At 43.5% G+C, this 21,631-nt stretch overlaps 1 protein-coding gene across 2 annotated transcripts; it reads left to right on the top strand.

Annotated features, from left to right (window-relative positions):
- The first annotated feature begins 188 nt into the window (after positions 1–188).
- On the top strand, positions 189–21,073 carry CCNB2 (cyclin B2). Of its 2 annotated transcripts, none has more exons than XM_082733775.1 (9): positions 189–389; positions 2,648–2,776; positions 2,882–2,992; positions 12,772–12,942; positions 13,046–13,204; positions 14,863–15,099; positions 15,401–15,541; positions 19,336–19,446; positions 20,781–21,073. In XM_082733775.1, the coding sequence occupies exons 1-9, from the start codon at positions 366–368 to the stop codon at positions 20,805–20,807; spliced, it is 1,110 nt and encodes a 369-aa protein (XP_082589901.1). In that variant the 5' UTR covers positions 189–365; the 3' UTR covers positions 20,808–21,073. The 2 variants fall into 2 exon arrangements, with proteins under 2 accessions (XP_082589901.1, XP_082589900.1); XM_082733774.1 differs by having other exon boundaries at positions 190–389; positions 20,794–21,073.
- The last annotated feature ends 558 nt before the right edge of the window (positions 21,074–21,631 follow it).

Here is a 21,631-nt window from a genome sequence, read left to right as displayed (position 1 = left end):
AGGTATTTCAGTTTTGTTGATTTTAGAGGCCGAAGTTTAAAGAAAAAAAGAAAAAAGAAAAAAAGACAGTAGGCGGAGAAAACAACCAGTTGTCATGACAACCAAACGGGTCTGGAAAATTCAGCCAATCCGCCTGCGGGGCTGTCTCCCGCCTAGCCAATAGGAAGAGCACGCCGTACGTAAGGCCGCCCAATGGGGGCGCGAGCGGCGCGGCATTTGAATCCTGTAACAAGGCGACATCGCGAAGATCTTGAGCGGTGCGGGCCGCAGTCCAGAGCTAACGGCGCCGCGGAAGCCTGTGTCCTTCCTCTCCGGTCCGCGTCCCTCCCTGGGCCGGGCCGGCATTCCTGCCTGACCCTTCCCACATGGCGCTGCTCCGACGCCCGACGGTGAGTGGGACCGGCTCACCTCCCGCACTCGCCGGGCTCTTCCGCCGCGGAGCTCCGTCTCTTGCCTCTAGCCTCCCTCCCTCCCTCTTCTGCGCAGGCTTCTTCGTCCCAACCCGTGCCCCTCTCGCCTTCTGCCCGCTTCCCCTCTCCAGTCTGCGGCCTGTCCTCTTTGGCGACCTCTCTCCTCCTCGGATCCACTCTGGGTTCCCGGCTTCCGCCCTGGCCAATCCGGGGATGAGGGAAGTGTAGTGGGGGAGGGAAGTGTGGGAAAGTGCCTCGGAGGGGGCACCTGTCAGGTGAGCCTCTCCAGCCCGGGACTTGGTACTCTGCGAGGGATCCCCGAGTGCTCTCTGTTGTTAGAGTGCTGTTTAAGCAGAGGCTGTTGTCATTTCCTTCCTCTGTTCTCAAAAACTCCTTGCCAGCTAAGGGATGGGGGGGGGTGGGGAGAAGGACTGGAAGAAACTGCAGGTAGTAAACTGTTTTGAAGGTTTAACCAGGCAACAGTCATGGCTGTTTTTCAGATTCTTCGCTTTTCGTTTTGTGTTAAGTTTCCCATGTATTTCTGCGCATGATGTCTTCCAGGTTAAGTTCACTAACATAGTCGTTTGTCATCTTAAAATTAATTACTGGGGCTCCTGGGTGGCTCAGCCGTTAAGTGTCTGCCTTAGTTCGGGTCACGATCCTGGCGTCTTGGGATCGAGCCCCATATGGGGCTCCTCGAGCGAGGAGCCTGCTTCTCCCTCTCCAGCTCTCCTGTGCTTGTGTTTCCTCTCTCACGATCTCTCTCTGTAATAAATAAAGCCTTAAAAAAATTAATTTCTTTAATCAAGTGTAATCAAGATTTTGCATATAACTTGGAACAATACCGCAAACAGAAAGGTCTAGATTCATTTGTTTCATCTTTGCAAAAATGCGAGGGCTAATGGTGTTTTGAATTTTTTTTCTGTGGGTTTGAATTGTATCTGGGTCTGCTTTTCCTTTGCTGGAAAATAGAGGGCCCTGACACACCTGAGTTCCATCCTCCCGGATGGAAAGGCTAGTTAAAAGCTGCCAGTTTTCCCCTCCAGATGGACTTAAAGTCTGATTACCGGGATTTAACCTGTAAGCATTAAAATTTCAAAACACTTTTTAAAATTAGCAATTGCTACTGGAAAAAATGGAACAGTGTGCTTTTGAGAATCCTAATAAGTTGAATACATTCAGTATTTAATTCCTATTCTTTTGTGGATCTACATTGAACTGGTGTGTAATTTTTGTCTAATCTGTCCCATAAAGTTCTTTCATTGTCAAATTCTTTCTTTCTATTCAGGGAAGGCTTGAGTTTTCCCTGCCCTTCTGTCTATCCTTGTAGATCTATTCAAACCCCCTGTTAGGAGATTTTTAGGATTAGGACCCACAGTTCTCAGGGATAGTACATGCTGGTTTTTTTCCTCATGAAATGTTTATCACCTCTATAAGAAAATAAACTTTTTTCTACGAATTGCTTTTTCTAACAAGTTTTATTTCTAAGCACATTCTTTCAAAGGTAGGTTAAGGTGAACTAATGATGTTTTTATTCCATATGATTTCAACTTCCTCTGAGTTTGAGAGTAAAACTATTTTACTTGTGAAAACAATTTCCAAGTATCCTTAATATAAGAGAGTCCGACCTCATTTTAAAAGGCAATATCTTGGGGCGCCTGGGTGGCTCAGTGGGTTAAAGCCTCTGCCTTCGGCTCAGGTCATGATCCCAGGGTCCTGGGATCGAGCCCTGCATCGGGCTATCCCCTTAGCAGGGAGCCTGCTTCCTCCTCTCTCTCTGTCTGCCTCTCTGCCTACTTGTGATCTCTGTCAAATAAATAAATAAAATATTTTTTTTTAAAAAGGCAATATCTCTAAAGATCATGTCTATAGGAGCGCTCCTTATTGTAGATAGCATAAGAATCAAAGCTAGTTTAGGTTTTAAACATCTGGACTTATTGTAACTTTTTTTTTTTTTTTTTTTTAGATTTTTTTTTTTTAAGATATGGGGCTCTATCCCAGGACCCTGAGATCATAACCTGAGCCGAAGGCAGAGCCTTTAACCCACTGAGCCACCTAGGCTCCCCATTTTTAGTCTTTTAAAAAATGTACCTTTTCCCTCTCACAAATAGATCTCCACATATTGAACCTTTCCCAGATTCTGCATTTGGACATCTGACATTAGCAAAGTATTGTAAGTTGTCTCAATTCATCATTAACTCATCTTGTTTTTTTTTTTTGTTTGTTTTTTTTTTAAGGTGTCCACTGATTTGGAGAATGCTGACACTGGAGTTAATTCTAAAGCTAAGAGTCATGTGACAATCAGACGGGCAGTTTTAGAAGAAATTGGAAATAGAGTTACAACCAGAGCTACACAAGTAGCTAAGGTAACAGCCATGAGGACTGTCCATGTGCACACCGGGCTGATTGTGTATAGGTCTGAAGAACAACACTGACTATCTTCCCGTATTTATGTTTCTTTTTCCTTGTAGAAAGCTCAGAACACGAAAATACCTGTTCAGCCCACCAAAACAAATGTCAGCAAACAACTAAAACCTACTGCTTCTGTGAAACCAGTTCAGATGGAAGTGTTGGCTCCAAAGGTAGGATGTTCTGTGTTTACAAATGTACAAAGTAGCTGTTTTTTGGCTAGACTGGAAAGGTGCCTTTATCTTCACTGCAACTTTTATTTTCTTAAAAGATTTTATTTATTTATTTGAGAGAGAGTGAGAAAGACAGCATGAACAGGGAGAGGAGTAGAAGGAGAAAGAGAAGAAGAAGCAGATCCCCTGCTGAGCAGAGATCCCAATGTGGGGCTTGATCCCAGTACCCTGAGATGATGACCTAAGCTGAAGGCAGGCATTGAACAGACTGAGCCACCCAGAAGCCCAGACATTGACTACTTTTGAAGAACGTTCATAACTAGAGCTCTACTTTAAACAGCAGTGTACAAATTGAACATACACATCCTTTTGGTGACGGTAGTTACTATTTTTTTTTAAAGATTTAATTTATTTATTTGTCAGAGAGGTAGAGAGAGGGAGAACACAAGCAAACAGAGTGGTAGGCAGAGGCAGAGAGAGAAGCAGGCTCCCTGCTGAGCAAGGAGCCTGATGCAGGACTTGATCCCAGGACCCTGGGATCATGATCTGAGCCAAAGGCAGCGGGTTAACCGACTGAGCCACCCAGGCATTATGTTTTGACCTTGAATAACAAAGTTAATTATCTTGATACTCAAATAAATTTAGTGATCTCAAAGTAAAATTTGGTAGGTTTTATAATCCATGAGCTTGCCCATGAAGGCTATGGAATCTCTCTCACACTTTGGAGACTCATACTCATCATTACAAATAAGGTAATGCCAAAATTCTGTGTTGTTAAATTGTGCTCTCTGGGACTGGTTAACTCAATTGGAGTTAGAATGTTAACGGACCCATTGGCCTGTAATTATTACAGGACAGACACTGTTATAGGTGCTGAAAATACAACAATAACTACTTTTTCCACTTCTTTCTCTCTCTCTATATATATATAATAGATCTATATAAAATATATATTAATAACATGTCTGTAACTTGTTTAAAATTTTTCAAAATAATACATTGGATATATTCAAGACATATATACAGAGAGAGAGCACTTGCTGTGCCCATCCAGTAGTGTTAAGGCTGTTAAAGAGATATCTTACCTTAAGGAGACTTATTCAGAAAGGGCACATGCACCTGAAATTAAATTAGTAGTCCCAGGGAATGACACCAGGTGCCCTTGGGCAATTAATGATTGAACTTCAAGTGTCTAGGGTAGTTGGAAGCACCATCCTTCAGAAAGTGCTTCTACAGGAAGGAGAGAACACTAAAAGACCAAGTTGTCAGGGGAAGCTTCGTGGAATCAGTGGGATTTTTAAGGATAGAGAGATGCTGATAGGAAAGAACCAACTTTTTTGGGGAACAAAGCATAATAGGAATCAAGTCACGAAAGCAAAAATAGGCCTATAATCTTGTCCTTGGGCTAAGGAGTCAGCACATCTAACTGGGCCAGAATGTTTGTGTGAATAAGCAGAACATAAAGTTGGGGAAAAGGTTGCAGTTGGATTTGAAGGCCTTAGAATTTGGATTGTATCCCATTAGGCAGTGAGGAGCCTGTGAAAAGTTTTGAGCAGGTGGGAAATGATGAAAGCAATGTAGGCTGGGCCTTGGAGGAACCATAAATGAGGAGTACTACAATTGTTCAGGCAAGAGCTGATGAGAGTCTTGAACTAACCTGCATCTTCCCTAAGCACTCACCCACATACCACTACCTACAGTGTGCTAAGAAACAACATGGGATGTGTTGGGGGTATATCAACTCCTTCCAGAGACATTGTCCTGTATCTAGAAGGAATTCTTTCGCAATGTTTTTCGCAGAAAGAGAATAAGATCCTTAAGCAAGCACTTGAGTATTTAAGAAACAATTTATGCAATGAATTACTAAGGAAATGGGGAAGTCAAGGAAGGGAGGTAGTTCTGGGGAAAGCACCTCATTTGGCTTTAGATTTGTTGAGATAACAGAAAAGCATCCAAGGGAAGGGCAGTCAGAAATATGCCAGCAGCATCTGAGCAAGGGGGCAGACGTGGGAGACTTCTGCTTACAGGTGATAGTGGCAAGCATGTTGCTGTTCGGAAGCCAGGACAGAGAGTGTCAAATCAAGAACTAAAGCTCAGAACAAATTCTGAAGATCGACCTTCCTTTCATAGGCCTTTCCTTGGAGGCTTCTAGTGCCTAAATGCCAAACCCAAACCCAAACTTCCAGCTTTGACCTTTTAACCATTATGCAGTATTTGATGCAGGTGACTGAATGTGGTTCCTCTCACATGTCTGGAAGTGATTTAGCAGTGTCCTTCAAAATGCTATTCTCCATACCCAGTAAATCTGTTTTTATCCTAAGAAAATTATTAGAGGCACACTAAAATTAGAGGATTTTTAAAATAGTGTTGTAATGAATATCTTCTATAATAGAGAAATATTAGAAAATTGGTTAATTCTAAGTTCAAGTATAAGTAACATACAATGTTACATTAGTTTCAGGTGTGCAATATAGTGATTGAACAATCCTATACATGACTCACTGCTCACCATTATAATATGCTCTTAATCCCCTTCACCTGGTTCATCCACTCCCTCTACCCAACTCCCCTACGGCAACCACCAGTTTGTTCTCTATATTTAAGAGCTGTTGATTTTTTGTTTTGGTTTGTCTCTTTTTTCTTTTTCTTTATGTTTGTTTGTTTATGTATGAAATCTCTACACCCAACATGGGGCTTGAATTCACAACCCTGAGATCAAGAGTCACATGCTTTTCTGACTCAGCCAGCCAGGTGCCCTTGCCTTTTTTTCCCTTTCATTTGTTTTGTTTCTTAAAATCCTCATATGAGTGAAATCATATGGTATTTGTCTTTCTGTGACCAACTTATTTCACTTAACATTAGACCCATCTTGTTGGCAGTGGCAAGATCTCATTCTTTTTTATGGGCTGAGTAATATTCCATTGTAGATATACCACATCTTCTGTATCATTCATCTGTCGATGGACGCTTAGGTTGCTTCCATATCCATATCCCGACTATTGTAAATAATGTTGCAGTAAACATAGGGGTGCATATATCTTCTCAAATTAGTGTTTTCCTCTCCTTTGGGTAAACACTACTGGGTGTTTTACTGGAGCAGCTTAAATCCATTTAATGAAATACATGGGCCATTAATATCATGTTTTAGTAGAATATTTAAAGATATCGGGGCGCCTGGGTGGCTCAGTGGGTTAAGCCACTGCCTTCGGCTCAGGTCATGATCTCAGAGTCCTGGGATCGAGTCCCACATCGGGCTCTCTGCTCAGCAGGGAGCCTGCTTCCTCCTCTCTCTCTGCCTGCCTCTCTGCCTACTTGTGATCTCTCTCTGTCAAATAAATAAATAAAATTTAAAAAAAAAAAAGAATATTTAAAGATATCAAAATGCATGTTATATCAGTCAGATTATAAAACAATTATAGAACACAGTACCACCCCAGATTTCCTTTCTTTAATTATTATTATTATTATTATTTTTCAGAGAGAGAGTGTGTGTGCATGCGGGGCTGGGGGAGGTGGGGGATAGAGGAGGGAAAGGGCAGAGGGAGAGGGAGAGAGAAAATCTTATGCAGGCTCCATATCCAGTGCAGAGTTTGATCTCATGACCCTGAGATCACAACTGAGCCAAAATCAAGAGTTGGATACTTCACCGATGGAGCCACCCAGGCACCCCAGATTTGCTTTTAGAAGTGTGCAAAGTGTTCTGGTTTTTTTGAGGTGGGGAGGGGCAGAGGGCAAGAGAATCTTAAGCAGGCTCCATGCCCATTGCAGAGCTCAATTTCACAACCCTGAGATCGTGATCTGGCTGAAATCAAGAGTTGGATGCTTAACTGACAGAGCCACCTAGGCACCCCTAAAACTCTGCATTTATAAGCAAACTTTGATGATGGTTATTTTTGAGTATTACGTTGGGTTTAAGATTCATTTTCATTTTCTTCCTTAAAATTTTCAGATTTTTTTGACCATAGATACATATTACTTTTCCAATCAGAGAAGAAGGGAAAAAGGCAAATTAAAAGAAAAACAGCCAAAAATGTTATGAACAAAACAAAGGAGAAATTTCCTCCCTTAACTTCTACAACTCCACTCTTTCTGAATTACTCAACCTTTCCTTGGTGACTTTTTTTGCTTTAGCTTCTTGACAAATTTTAGGCCACTGTGTTTCAGATAAAGAATGATGGACCATCATATAAATATCACTTCCATGGCTGAAATGTGCTGCTCGTTTTTAGAAGACATCAGGGATTAATGAACAATAATTACTTCCAATTCAAATGCACTTTTCTCTGAGAAATATAGTATAGAAGATATCATTCAGTCCCTAGTTTAGGGGGAGCTCCTCATCCTGGCAGATGAGCCCCTCTACTTGCCTGGCTCTGGTCGGCCATCTGGCTTTCACTTTGTCATCTGCTCTGTCTGCCGCCATTGCTGCTCCTTTATAGCTTGTCCCCGGGGATGTGGCAATGCCAGTTGAGCACCGGGTTCTAGCAACAGTGAGCCCTGGAAAATTTATAAGCCATGTGCTCATGAAAGCAGATGTTCTCAGCCAAATCTATTTACTATACTCTGCAAAACCAGAGGGATGGTTTCATCTTTGTAGGAGATGAAGTGACTGAATCACAAAGGGCTCTGGCTGAGAACTTGAAGGGGTTTCAGCCATTTACAGGTGTTTGCAGAAGCAGATTATCCTGCAATTTTTAGAGAAAACAGTGCTTTTGTTATTTTATTATTTATTTTTTTGCTGACCAATGAGGTTTTGGCAAACACTGAGTTGTATGCAAAAGAAAGGAGATGGTTTTTTCCTAGACTCCTTGTTTGCTGGGCACTGGAGAAATCAGGAGAATGTGCCACCAGTTCTGTCCCCAAGTATCCCCCAGTCAAGCAGAGGAAGGCCTGAGCACACATTCTGATAGGGCTGTAGCAGGGATCCTTGCACACTTCGGAGAGATGCTGGGAAGTCAGGGCTAGAAATTCAGATGAAGTTTTACATTTATAGATTTGATCTAAACACTAAATTCAGTGATAATTGTGGGATGCTCCGATCAGATGGGGGGCCCCCAAATGTGGGGTGCCAGTTGGGTGGGGGCCAGTAGCATGGGTGGTGAAAGAATTCACCCACGGCAGAACAGAAGAGAGAGATTATTGAATAGGGAACAGTGGGCAGGACAGCAAAGGAGAGACTGTCTGCCAGAGGTTGGTGGTGAGGGACCACAGTTACAGGGTGAAATAGGGGAGTATGGGAACGTATGGAATTTTCCTGTTTTAGGTAATCTTCGGAACTGTGCCTAGTTAGGGCTTATGGCTATTTCCAAGTGGTTTGCTTAATGAGCCTGCCAACATTCAGCCTGGTGGTCGTTATGGGCCCTTTTACCTTGATCAAGTTCCACTGCTCAAGCCTGTTGCCTTAAAGTGCCTTTATAGTAGTCATTATTCAACTATGAGAACGTTTTCTGACTGACTACCCCTAACACAAAAACTACATATAAAGGGGAAGTAATCACAACTTATCACATTTTTTTTTTAAAGATTTTATTTATTTATTTGACAGACAGAGATCACAAGTAGGCAGAGAGGCAGGCAGAGAGAGAGAGAGAGAGGGAAGCAGGCTTCCTGCGGAGCAGAGAGCCCGATGCGGGGCTCGATCCCAGGACCCTGAGATCACGACCCGAGCCGAAGGCAGCAGCCCAAACCACTGAGCCACCCAGGCGCCCCTATCACATTTTTTTAAAAAAAGATTTTTTTTATTTACTTGACAGACAGAGATCATAAGTAGGCGGGGGTGGGGGTGGGGAGGAAGCAGGCTCCCTGCTGTGCAGAGGTCCTGATGCGGGGCTCAATCCCAGGACCCTGGGATCATGACCTGAGCCAAAGGCAGAGGCTTTAACCCACTGAGCCACCCAGGTGCCCCTATCACATTTATTTTTTAAAAAAGAGTGCCTTTGATTATGTATTTATTTAAAAGATTTTATTTATTTATTTGACAGAGATCACAAGTAGGCAGAGGGGCAGGCAGAGAGAGAGAGAGAGAGAGAGGAGGAAGCAGGCTCCCCGCTTAGCAGAGAGCTCGATCGATGTGGTCCTTGATCCTAGGGCCCCAGGATCATGACCTGAGCTGAAGGCAGAGGCTTTATCCCTCTGAGCCACCCAGGTGCCCCAGTGCCTTTTATTTTTAATCACACAAGAAACATAGCAAAATACTACAGAAATACATCAAGCACATAGAATAGAAAGTTTATTGTTACTACTCTCCCTACTCTTCAAATTCCATTTCACTGTATTCTCTAAAGCTATTCCCAGGGAATGATTTTGCCTTTCTATAATTGTGTGTGCCTGTGTATGCACAAGTACACAATTCCTGCTACAAATCATGAACTGTCTAATTGGAAACAATACTTTTTCTGGGAGTCCTTTCTTGTTGCACTTAATTGACATGGTTTATTATAAACCTAGTAAATAAAGGAACTCTGGTTACCAAAAACTTGCATAAACACCTACATGTTTGCCTATTAATAGTAGTACATTCTCTCACCAGACCTAACTTAGTAGTAGAAGAATTTCAACAGCCTTTACTCACACTCCACCCTGCTCCTTACTGAACAGGAGCTTCTGAAGTTCAGCAAAATCTCACATTTATTATTTCAGATACCACTTTTCACTTGTCTGTGACATCGGACAGAACTCATGCATTAATCTGATCAGAATGTTATCATGTTTTTTTTTTTTTTTTTTTTTTAAGATTTTATTTATTTATCAGGGAGGGGGGGGAGAGAGCGAGCACAGGCAGACAGAATGGCAGGCAGAGGCAGAGGGAGAAGCAGGCTCCCTGCTGAGCAAGGAGCCCGATGTGGGACTCGATCCCAGGATGCTGGGATCATGACCTGAGCCGAAGGCAGCTGCTTAACCAACTGAGCCACCCAGGCGTCCCTAGAATGTTATCATGTTTTAGCTTTGCATGGCGTAGACACTGGACTGAGGATAATACAGCTGGCTTGAAGGGTTTAGGTTACTACCTGCACGGACAGTGGGATCTTAGAAAGGATTTTGTAATAATTAAATTATGTTGGAATTCAAAAGGAATGCTTCTAAGAAATTCTAAACTAAGGACCAGAGCAATGATCCATGTCTTCTCCTGGTAGCTTTGGGATATGGCCAAACTTAGGTGTACATCTGAATAGACACAGGTAAACCTTCCAAGCTGTTGGGGCACACATAGCACACGTGTGCTATATAGCACATAGCACATGACCATAACCTCTGACTCCTTAAACCAGGCTTCCCAATACTGACTGCATTTCCCAGGGACACTGATGATGCTTATCCTTGAACTTAACCTAGCTGTATGTGCTAATTAAAATGTGTATCTGATTCTAGTCACACTTTTTAAAAAAAAGATTCTATTTTCAAGTAATCTCTACACCCCCCATTTGGCTCGAATCCACAACTCTGAAATCAAGAGTTGGTCGCTCGACCAACTGAGCCAGCCAGGCATCTCTGATTCTTGCCATTCTTGCTCAGTTCCTTCAGTGGGTTCACTTCCCTTCGGGTAAAATGTAAACTCCCTAGCTGGGTTCTTGTTCACCTTTCCAGCCCATCTTTTCACACGCCATGCACTGGCTCCTGCCATCCCAAATGTGTACTTCCCAGACTTGCCTTTGTTTCTTGGCTTTCTCTGGGACTATGTACTTATGTACCTTTTGCCTACTCATTTTTCTTGGTCTTATCTTCTCCAGGAAATTATCTAGGTTTCTCCCTGGTGCCCCAAGTAGCTCTTATTTATTCTAGTCCCTTGAAGTTTGGAAGTTCTCGAATAAATGGCACACATATCTGCATGACTCTTGCTCAGCTGGTCCCGCCCCAGCTTGAGACCTCTGATGTAGGCGGGAAGAATGGGTTTTGAACTGCTGTATCTATTTTGCTGCTGCTCTTTCATCCTTCTTTAAACGTGGAAACCATCATCACTGAGCTTTCATGTCAATTAAAATTATTGATTGATTGATTGATTTATTTTAGATTTTTATTTATTTATTTGACAGATATCACAACTAGGCAGAGAGGCGGGGGGGGGGGGTAGGCTCCCTCCTGAGCAGAAAGCCTGATGTGGGGCTCGATCCCAGGACCCTGAGATCATGACCTGAGCCAAAGGCAGAGCCACTGAGCCACCTAGGCGCCCAAAATTATTTATTATACAGCCTTCTCTTTCTGTATTTTATTTCTTTTTTTTTTTCTCAAAGATTTTATCCATTCATTTGACAGACAGAGATCACAAGTAGGCAGATAGGCAGGCAGAGAGAGAAGGGAAGAAGCAGGCTCTCTGCGAGAGCCCTATGTAGGGCTCGATCCCAGAACCCTGAGATCATGACCTGAGCCGGAGGCAGAGGCTTTAACCCACTGAGCCACCCAGGTGCCCCTGTATTTTATTTCTTGAATACATAGTCTTTATAGCATAGCAGTCTCATTAGGTTTTACTTTGAGAAGTACCTCTTATTCTTTTAAAAAATAATGGTTTATTTATACTTCATTACTAAGCACTTGTTTTAACTTTATAAATTTTTAATTTGTGTGATTGGTTTTTTTAATAGTCACCCAGTCAGCATAAGAAAATACTGGGTGTGTACTTGCTCCATCTTTGCTTCCTTCTATTTTATTCATAGTCCGGAATGTGGTTTTCTGCTTCTTAGTGGCTAGTTTCTCAATTTAGAATAAATTAGTTTATGAGGGGAAATCTGTATACCCACAGAAGAGGCTACAGCTGAAGCGAATTGTCAGCTCTAGGAATTTCTGCACCCAGATGTTTACATTTCTTTCAGTAAATATTTACTGAGCACCTACTATGTGTCAGGGATGATATAGGTATTTAAGATCACATAAGGAACAAAATCAGTTTAAATAAATGTATTATTTATTTATAAATGGATTTATAAATATATTGTTTTCTACCTCTGCTAGACTGTCAGCTCTGCAGAGCTTATAGGCCTAGCAGAGGTACACAGAAAATAATATACATCACATATAAGTAAACTCCACAGTATGTTACGAGGTTACAGGCTCTGTGAGGAAAAACACAGTAAGAGAAATAACACATGGGGGGCAGGGAATAGGCAGTAGATAGTATTAAAAATGGGGGTCAGGGTAGACCGAATTGAGAAGGTAAAATTCAAACAAAACTTTGAAGGTGAGAGAATTGCCCGTGGTGGTGTAGGGACAAGATCGAGCACATTATGGGGAGAGGGAGCCCATCTGCAGTGAGGGAGCCTGCCATGAGGCAGACTAAGGGGAGAGAAATAGGAGACCAGTCAGCCGAGAGAGAGGGCAAAACCAGATCATGCAGGCCCCCAGGCCATCGTGATGATTCAGGTTTTCCCTTGGAGTGAAATTAGAGAATTTTAAACAGAGGAGCATCTCTATAAAAACTTCACCTACTACATATTGAATTATTAACCTCTTACTCGGAAATTTATTTGTTTTGGCTTTCACACATTTTAAAAATGCACATGATACTTTTTTTTTTTGGACAGAGATCACAAGTAGGCAGAGAGACAGGCAGAGAGAGGTGGGGTGGGGGAAGCAGCTCCCTGCTGAGCAGAGAGCCCGATGAGGGGCTCAATCCCAGGACCCTGGGATCATGACCTGAGCCGAAGGCAGAGGCTTAACCCACTGCGCCACCCAGGCGCCCCATGCATATGATACTTCTAAACCAGTTGACTCTGCACGTATTTGGCTCTGATGGACAGTTCAGACTACTGCCAAGGTAGTGATGCACACTTGTTAATTCGTTCACGTAGGGTCCTACCCCCCCACTGGAGGATATCTCTATGAAGGAAGAGAACCTCTGCCAAGCTTTCTCTGATGCGCTGCTCTGCAAAATCGAGGACATTGATCATGAGGACTGGGAGAACCCTCAGCTCTGTAGTGACTACGTGAAGGATATCTACCAGTATCTAAGGCAGCTCGAGGTGAGTGGGCCTTTGTGTTTTGGTTGTGCAGGCAATGTGGCATTTACTGCACAGCTGGGAAGGGAATGAGGTAAGCTTTTTAAACTTTGAATTCCGCCAACAGGTTCTGCAATCCATAAATCCACACTTCCTAGATGGAAGAGAGATAAACGGACGCATGCGCGCCATCCTGGTAGACTGGCTGGTGCAAGTGCACTCCAAGTTTAGGCTGCTGCAGGAGACTCTGTACATGTGCGTTGCCATCATGGACCGATATTTACAGGTGAGCGTGGCTTCTGGGGGCTCACTGTAGGGGCATTCTGCAACGCCAAAGGGTGATACCTGGAGGAAAAGACCAAAAGCCACTTGGTGAGAAACTGAGGAACTGGAGGTGCTAGAGAGGGAGGTAGCCAGGTGTGTCCAGCCTCTGATGATGCTGACCGCTGCTGGGCATTTCTGCTAGGTCAGCCTGCCAAAAAGTGCCAGGGCATCGGGTGGGTTGGCACTGCATGGCCAGTTGTTCCTCAAAGCAAACAGACCAGCAGGAGATCTAAAAGTTAGCCTGAAGCACATGGGGTCTGTGGGGGCTGGTTTCCCAGGCCCGCTTCCATGATTTCCCTGTAGCTCATAGTTTGGTACTCCTTGGTTAAGTTTCCTTGTCTGAGAAAATGAGGAGTTTGGCTAGAGAACTTGGCCATTTCCAGCCAGCTGTGGCATGAATCCCTGTAGAAAAGAGAGGAGGCAGAATTGTTAAGGGATGGGGGGTATGTGTGGGCAGCGTACTGGGAACGGGACGTCTGAAGTAGAGGAATGTAAGAAATTCAGCTGGGAGGCAGAGTGGTCATGGAAATAGTTCTGACCAGTGACACAAAACGTTGACCACTTAGAAGAAATGCCAGACAGAAGGCGCTCGTGCGTGACCCAGCAGCCAGGAGCCCTGCACGTAAGGATTTATTTACTTAAAGTCAACATGTATGATACAGCTCAGGTACAAATTCTGCCCCACCAGTACAGTCATAATGGTGATTATTATAAGGCCCTGAGAGACGGCAAAATCCTAAGAAAGCATAGATTCAGTGGTTTGCATTATACATTCCTCACTGGGCAGGAGAATAGTTATAGTTTAGGCAGATTTTTAATAATGAGAGTTGAAGCAAGGATAGCAAAGTCTCTTTTCAAAGAAAAGAGAATTATATCTGAGCTGAGATTTTCCTTAATCCGGGAGCCTCTTTGGAGATTCTTAACGCTGACTAATGAGTGTACTTTTGGTAAGGATTAAGGAAGTGTTTGCGAGACCCCCTTCCTCATCCCTAGGCATCCATTATTTAATCCTGCTGTTTGACTTGGCCTCATCTTGGTGCAGACACATTGAACGCCACGTTGGGGCCGCCCCAGACACTCAAGCCAGGATGATGGGGCTGGAGCAGAGCAGGCGCCTGGTTCTCAGACATAATTCTTCCCTACTGAGCAATTCAGTGATTTGGAGCTGGTGTCTGAATCTCTTCTCGGGCCATCTCTTTACAAGTGGGGGAAAACACATGCGGTTGCTAGGATTTTTACGAGGATCCAATGAGATGATTGTTGGCCTCTTGGGACTGTGCCTGGCACACACTGAATACTCAATAATAGATGGCTGCTGGGAGCAGGGATGGTACCCGCTGTTTTTTTTTTTTTTTTTAAGATTTTATTTTTAAGGAATCTGTATACCCAATATAGGGCTTGAACCCACAACCCCAAGATCGAGTCATATGCTCCAGGGACTGAGCCAGCCAGGCATCCCTGATGGTACCTGCTGTTAACATAGAGGTTACCTGTGCTGGTAAGGGAGGTGTGAGCAGAGATGATGTGTACTTCTCCAGGACGTGGTTCCCTCTCGCTTCCTTCCACCCAGAGCCCCAGTCCACATTACGTAGGACTTCTGACACTTTCTTCTTCAATCAGGTTCAGCCGGTTTCTCGTAAGAAGCTTCAACTGGTTGGGATTACAGCTCTGCTCTTGGCTTCTAAATACGAGGAGATGTTTTCTCCAAATATTGAAGACTTTGTTTACATCACAGACAATGCTTATACCAGTTCTCAAATCCGAGAGATGGAAACACAGATTTTGAAAGAACTGAAATTTGAATTGGGTCGACCTTTGCCGCTGCATTTCTTAAGGCGGGCATCAAAAGCCGGGGAGGTAAGTGCCTCTGGTTCGGTATGACACTTGATTTTGCTGTTTGTTCTTATCCTGGAAATGTTGATCCAATTAAAGGAAAACTTAGGCATTTATAGGAAGCATCTTTTCGATAGGTCCTAATGCTTATCAGTTCTTAAGAGCAAAGACCTCATGCTCTGTGTTTGTACCATACTGTGGAACAGGGCAGATGCTGGGCAGACTGGTAAGGAGAATGGCTTTGAGCTCCTAGGCCTTCACCCAGGATTTTGCAAGAGGGTAATAGTAGCTGTGCTCCTTACTGTCCCTGGCTGTTCTTTCATAGGTCGATGTGGAGCAGCACACTTTAGCCAAATATCTGATGGAGCTGACTCTCATTGACTATGACATGGTGCATTATCACCCTTCCAAGGTGGCAGCGGCTGCGTCCTGCCTGTCCCAGAAGGTTCTGGGCCAAGGAAAATGGGTAAGTGTTGGGTTAAGAAGAAATTAGTTTATATTTTCGGCCCCCTCAATATGAAAGTCCTTAGCATTTTCACGACACTAGCCTCGAAACAATGGTTAAAATCCAGAGGGCTAAAAGAAGGCTGCTTGGGATGCTTCAGATAGAGACGAGGCGACCACAGCATGGCACCAAGTGTGCTCCAGAGTTGTGGAGACTGAGCCAGGCCACTGGCAGCTGGTGTGCTAAGGTTTCGGGGTCTTTGGTTATGGGAAACAGGTCGTCAAGCATCTAAGACAAAGCAAGGCCAAGGCCTGAATGATTGCACCAGTGAAGCTAAAAGGAGCCACTTCTAGATTCATACGAATAGCCAAAGCTGCCCGCAATCTTGGTGCTTATCTCACACACCAAAAAAGGACAACAGCCGAAATCAAAGGGACCAGACGAATGCAGTGTGAGTCATGGGATACCCCTTTGTGGACGAGCTGATTCCAGACTGCCACTAAGCAGTTTTCTAGTCTGTAGACGGGCCCCAAGTGCCGCAGAACGAAAGCCTCTTCAGAGGCCAGGTGTTGAGAAAAAAGTTGCAGGAGAAATAGGGAAGGGAGTGCAGATGGCTCCTCCCATGCCCGGGTCCTCTCCTGTTCCAGGAGGATCGCAGAGCATTTTCCCAAGACAGATAAGCTCTGGATTAGGCCTTTGCCTGGGGGCCCTCTGTGGAGGCATGCGAGATTGCTAGGGCACCGTGGCAGAGCTGTTCCTCTACACAAGTGTATGCATTTGACATCTTCTGTGAGAGAGAAGGAGAGTAAGAGAATATATGTATGTGTGCTTATGTATTTTCTAATTTTTCAAAAACCACCCATAGACCAGAATCTTATGAAAATGGGGTTCGGTAGGAACAGGACTTCTGGCTGTAACTTTTTATTTTTATTTTTTTTTTAAAGATTTTATTTATTTGTCAGAGAGAGAGAGAGAGCGCAAGCACAGGCAGAGAGAGTGGCAGGCAGAGGCAGAGGGAGAAGCAGGCTCCCCGCGGAGCAAGGAGCCCGATGTGGGACTCGATCCCAGGACGCTGGGATCATGACCTGAGCCGAAGGCAGCTGCTTAACCAACTAAGCCACCCAGGCGTCCCCTGGCTGTAACTTTTTATCAACTGTATAAAATATAATGTAACTTTTTAAACTTTTGAACGATATGAGTGTTCATGTATTGAACAATATGAAGAGTCCCTAAGTGGAATTATGCAGAAACAACAAGGTGACTATATATCAAATTGGTAATAACGCAGAGGGAAGAATTAATTCAAATAATTTTGAAGGCAGTTTTCAGACTGTGCATCCTTAGTGGTATGTGGCTGGACAAAACAAAGGACCAAAAAAGGTAATGGACTTCAAGTTTACTTAGGAGCTCTATTGTTAGTAATGTTCTGTTATTATAATTGCGAGACTATTTTTATGCTTATATTATAGGATAAACATTCATTCATGTTACCAAAGACTAAAATTTTCACTAGAAAAAGGGGGATAATACAGTGTTAACAATTAAAAACAAAAGGAAAAACCCTGCAACATTAAATCTGTTTTGGAAATGTCAGTAAATTAAGAAGGAGAGCGAAACAATGATAACCCTGGAGCAATGAACACACCTCATGCTTACATCTTGGATACTAAATGCCATTACCCTCTAGGAACTAGGTCTCGTTTGAGAAACAACTGACATGAGGGTCTTCGCAGTGGAAGTAGAAGGTGAGCCTAGGTCAGTTAGCAGAGACCAAGCAAGTTCTCAGAGATCAATGGGACACATCAAAAGGACATAGGAACTGACTTGAAAGCATTCTGACTAAATCTGAACTTTAAAAAGAATAATGACAGTAACAGAGTATAACATATTTTTACATATCCATGTATTTGTAATGATACAAAAGAAAGAATGGAAGAAGGGGCTCTTTTTTATCAGTAGAACACCAGCTGATTGAGGCAGAAAGAATAGTAGTTAGAAATCAAATTCTAACCCCTAATGTAATAACTGATTCAAGCGAGAATCAACTGATGTTTATATCATTCGGTGAAATAGTTTTGGAGAAAAAGATTCACATTGTCTCAAAATTTCACCCCACAGATCTGCAGTACTTCTGAAGAAAAACTTTACCTTTGTGCTAGAGAGGTCTGGCAGTTACTGCCTTTACCTAGTGATCAAGCTTAACATCACCAGGGGTAGGACCACCTGACTTTGGCATGTCTTCTGGCACAGTCAGACTTATACATGATCACCTATAAGAAATTCATGCCCAAATTGTTCAACACGAATCCAGTCATCAGGAAACACTTAGATTTAAAATGTGCACATTCTAAAAGTAATTGGCCTGGATCCTTCGAACAAGTTGTCATTTAAAGCCAAGGAAATAGGCATCATTTTTAAATTAAAAAAAAAAAAAAAATTAGAGATCAGATACACTGCAGGTAACCTGATTGGACCTGCATCTGAAAAGAAAAATCTGCACAAGATATTTGTGGAACAATGGGAGAAATTTGAATATAGAATATGTACCAGATGATAGTGTGGAAATGTTGATTTTTTTTTTTTCTGTGATAATGGTTTGTTTCTGAAACATTTAGAAGTGATGTGTAGTGATGTCTGCAACTCATTTTCAAATAGCTCAAAAATTGTGTGAATACATACATACACAATTTTTGCCAAACAATTTGAAATTAAGTTAGCTGCAGACAACATGAGAGGGGAAGTGGCAAAATATTAATAATAGATGAATCCGCACAAAGGATATACAGATGTTCATTATACTGTTTCTTTTCTTCTGTACATCTGAATTTTTTTGAAATGAAAAGCTTGAGGCAACAAGGCTGCTGGTAACCTGAATGATACATTGTTCTAGTACCAGTGGCTCATTTCAGGTAAATCACTTTACTCTTAGACCTGCCTTCGCTGGGCTGTAAACCTATTAACTATAGGTCTTCCTGTTTTCTGGGAATTGATTTCAAAAGACCAGTAGTTGTGTGTTATTTCAGGATTGCTCTTGCTTCCTCTTTTTTCTTCCAACTACTTTAGGATTAAGATTATATTGTGATTTATTTTCCCAGTCATATTGTGCATATGAGACAGATGGATTTTAGCCTTTAGAATTTAATCACAGGGGCACCTGGGTGGCTCAGTAGGTTAAAGCCTCTGCCTTTGGATCAGGTCATGATCCCTGGGTCCTGGGATCGAGCCCCGAATTGGGCTCTCTGCTCAGCAGGGAGCCTGCTTCTCCCTCTGCCTGCCATTCTGTCTGCCTGTGCTCGTTCTCTCCCCCCTCTCTCTCTGATGAACAAATAAAATCTTCAAAAAAAAAATGATATTATGGGGGGAGCCTGGGTGGCTCAGTGGCTTAAAGCCTCTGCCTTTGGCTCAGATCATGATCCCAGGGTCCTAGGATCAAGCCCTGTGTCAGGCTCTCTGCTCAGCAGGGAGCCTGCTTCCCCCTCTTTCTCTGCCTGCTTCTTTGCCTACTTGTGATCTCTGTCTGTCAAATAAATAAATAAAACCTTTAAAAAAAATGATAATATGGGACCTTTGACACTTGATCTGGCTGAAGCTGCAGTATCTAATTTAGTCTAGCTCAGAGCCAAGGTCATCTTGCATTTACTGGCTGTTTTGCTGGCACCACAGTAGTGTGGAGGGCTATTGTTGAATTTTGAGAGGGTAAGAATATGGTTTTATAGCTTTTATGTGAGTGGTGAGTGATGTCAGCATGTATAAGACTTGACCTTCTAAAGAAGCGGAGGCTTTATCCTGCCCTTTCTCTTTGCATTGCGTTCCAGAACTTAAAGCAGCAGTATTATACTGGGTACACAGAGAACGAAGTGTTGGAAGTCATGCAGCACATGGCCAAAAATGTAGTGAAAGTTAATGAAAACCTAACAAAATTCATTGTAAGTATTCCTTCCAAAACTGTGGAAAGCACTGGGTTACAGGTCTTGTGAGGAGCGAGGGTGTGCGTATGTATGTACGTGTGCGTGTGTGTTTTCATGTACTACTGGCGTTTGTGAGAGTCTGTTTTGGCACAAACTCTTTTCTAGTATAGCAGGGAATGGAGCATACTGATAGACCCCAAAAGTAGACTTTCTTTAACACAAGGTAGGTAGCTAGGCTAACCATGTCCAGGCCCAGTGTAGTCGGCCGGACTGCCATCCCTGCGTTCACTCAGGCTCGTCCCAGCATCCTGTGTTGCTGCTCGCAGCTTTCAGGGCAGGTGCTCCCTGTATTGTCTGGAACCCCTTAAAGGGCCCTGTAGAAGGCTTGGGTACTTGGGGCCTCTGTCCAGGATCTTCTGGAACAATGACCAAAAGACTCCTGAATGCAGGCCTAGTAAAGAAGGAGGGGGGGATGCCTGGGTGGCTCAGTTGGTTACGCGGCTGCCTTCGGCTCAGGTCATGGTCCCAGCGTCCTGGGATCAAGTCCCACATTGGGCTCCTTGCTCAGCGGGAGGCCTGCTTCTCCCTCTGCCTCTGTCTGCCATTCTGTCTGCCTGTGCTCGCTCTCTCCCTCTCTCTCTCTGATAAATAAATAAAATCTTAAAAAAAAAAAAAAAAAAAAAAGAAGGAGGAGAGGAAGCCCGTTCAGAAAGCTTCCTGAGGGCCTGGTGTCTGTCTCCATGTGGCCCGTCTGAGACGTGGAGTCAGGGCAGATTGGGCACTGTCCTGTGCTTGTGTGACACTGAGTATCACCAAGGATCTGGTAAGAAAGAGCAAGGCATTTGTGCCAAGTGTCCCAAGTGTCCTGCTTTGCTTCCTTGCACGTAGTTTCCGCATAATGAAGCACACTGCGGATGTGTAATGTGTCTTCAGTCCTGCAGGTATTGTCTGGGATCTGCTAGCACTGGTGGCCACTTGGCTTTTATTGCCATTGTTGCTTCCCATCCTGACAGACCTCTTATGTCCTGGTGGTACTTAGATATGATAAACCCAGCTCCCACTTCCTGCCCCCCTCCACAACCCCTGCCCCGGCAACATAGGAGACAGAGCCTCTGCCTTGGACATCATGTATTTCCCCAACACTGGTGCTACCAGCTGGGTTTTATCCATTGTCGGGCATGGAAGGAAATGGTCAGGTTCCACACATTACGACCTCAGAGTGCTTGCTCGCTGGCTTCAGTGATTCACCAGCATCACATCAATTGGCGATTGTGGGTCTGTCCCTTAAGTACTTGTGAGTTAGATCAGGAGCGAGGTAGAAGGTGGTGTTCCTGATGTGTGCTTAATCACAGATAACTTCTGCAGGCCATCAAGAATAAGTATGCAAGCGGCAAACTCCTGAAGATCAGCACAATTCCTCAGCTGAACTCAAAAGCCGTCCAAGAGCTTGCCTCCCCTCTGATGGGACGGTCCTAGGCTGCTGTGGCCCTCGGGGAGGAGTGCTCCGTCTGTGCCCTTGATGTCGCTGATTTGGAACTCTTCACTTTGTATATAGTCCTCTGGTCTATTTCATGAAACCTTTCCTTAGACCTATTTTCTAAATGTATATTGAGGAAAAATAAAGCTATTAATTTTTCTTAAGGTATCCTGTGTATTTTTATTTGTACAATCTCTACCGAACAAGGTCAGTAGAAGGTTGACTAATTTCTTTTTGAGCTATTATGAGTAGCGTGTCAGTTATTGCCTTTGTGGCTTTGGGAAAGACCTTCCTATCATTTTCTCAAATGGAACAAACTAGAACTTGGCTTCAGTGGTTGCTACCCCATTCCTAAACTTATTAAGTATCCAAAGATTGATTCATTATGAAAATTGAACATGGGAGGATAACCACGACAATTCTCTTTCCAGAGCCTACTTAACTATCTTCTCATTCCTATACAGGAACGCCTTGCCCATTGGGGTGAGGGCCACCAGAAGCAACCCTCATAATATGTCTCTGTCTCAAAGGCATGGTGGGGACCAGGAATGTCAGTCCTGAAGGACCACCGCTGGAAAACACAAATGGGCCTGTGACACGTTGTTAGAGTTGAAGGTTGGAATGCATTTTCCTATTTCAGCTACATTGTAGGTTACTATTATTATTTTTTTGGTGGGCAGTTTAACATTCTTCTCTAAGGGGGAGTGTATTCTTGGTCTCCAACCA

Source organism: Mustela nivalis, assembly GCF_964662115.1.
Source record: "Mustela nivalis genome assembly, chromosome: 6".
In the NCBI taxonomy this organism is placed as follows: Eukaryota; Metazoa; Chordata; class Mammalia; order Carnivora; family Mustelidae; genus Mustela; species Mustela nivalis.
Note: the sequence above shows the minus strand (reverse complement) of the source record. Positions and strands in the feature narration are given on the sequence as shown.

Excerpts from the sequence above, each read along its gene's own strand:
- CCNB2 (XM_082733774.1), top strand. The coding sequence starts at position 366 with ATGGCGCTGCTCCGACGCCCGACG. Across the intron at positions 12,943-13,045 it reads AGTATCTAAGGCAGCTCGAG|GTTCTGCAATCCATAAATCC; the intron begins GTGAGTGGGCCT and ends TTCCGCCAACAG. Across the intron at positions 19,447-20,793 it reads AAAACCTAACAAAATTCATT|GCCATCAAGAATAAGTATGC; the intron begins GTAAGTATTCCT and ends TAACTTCTGCAG.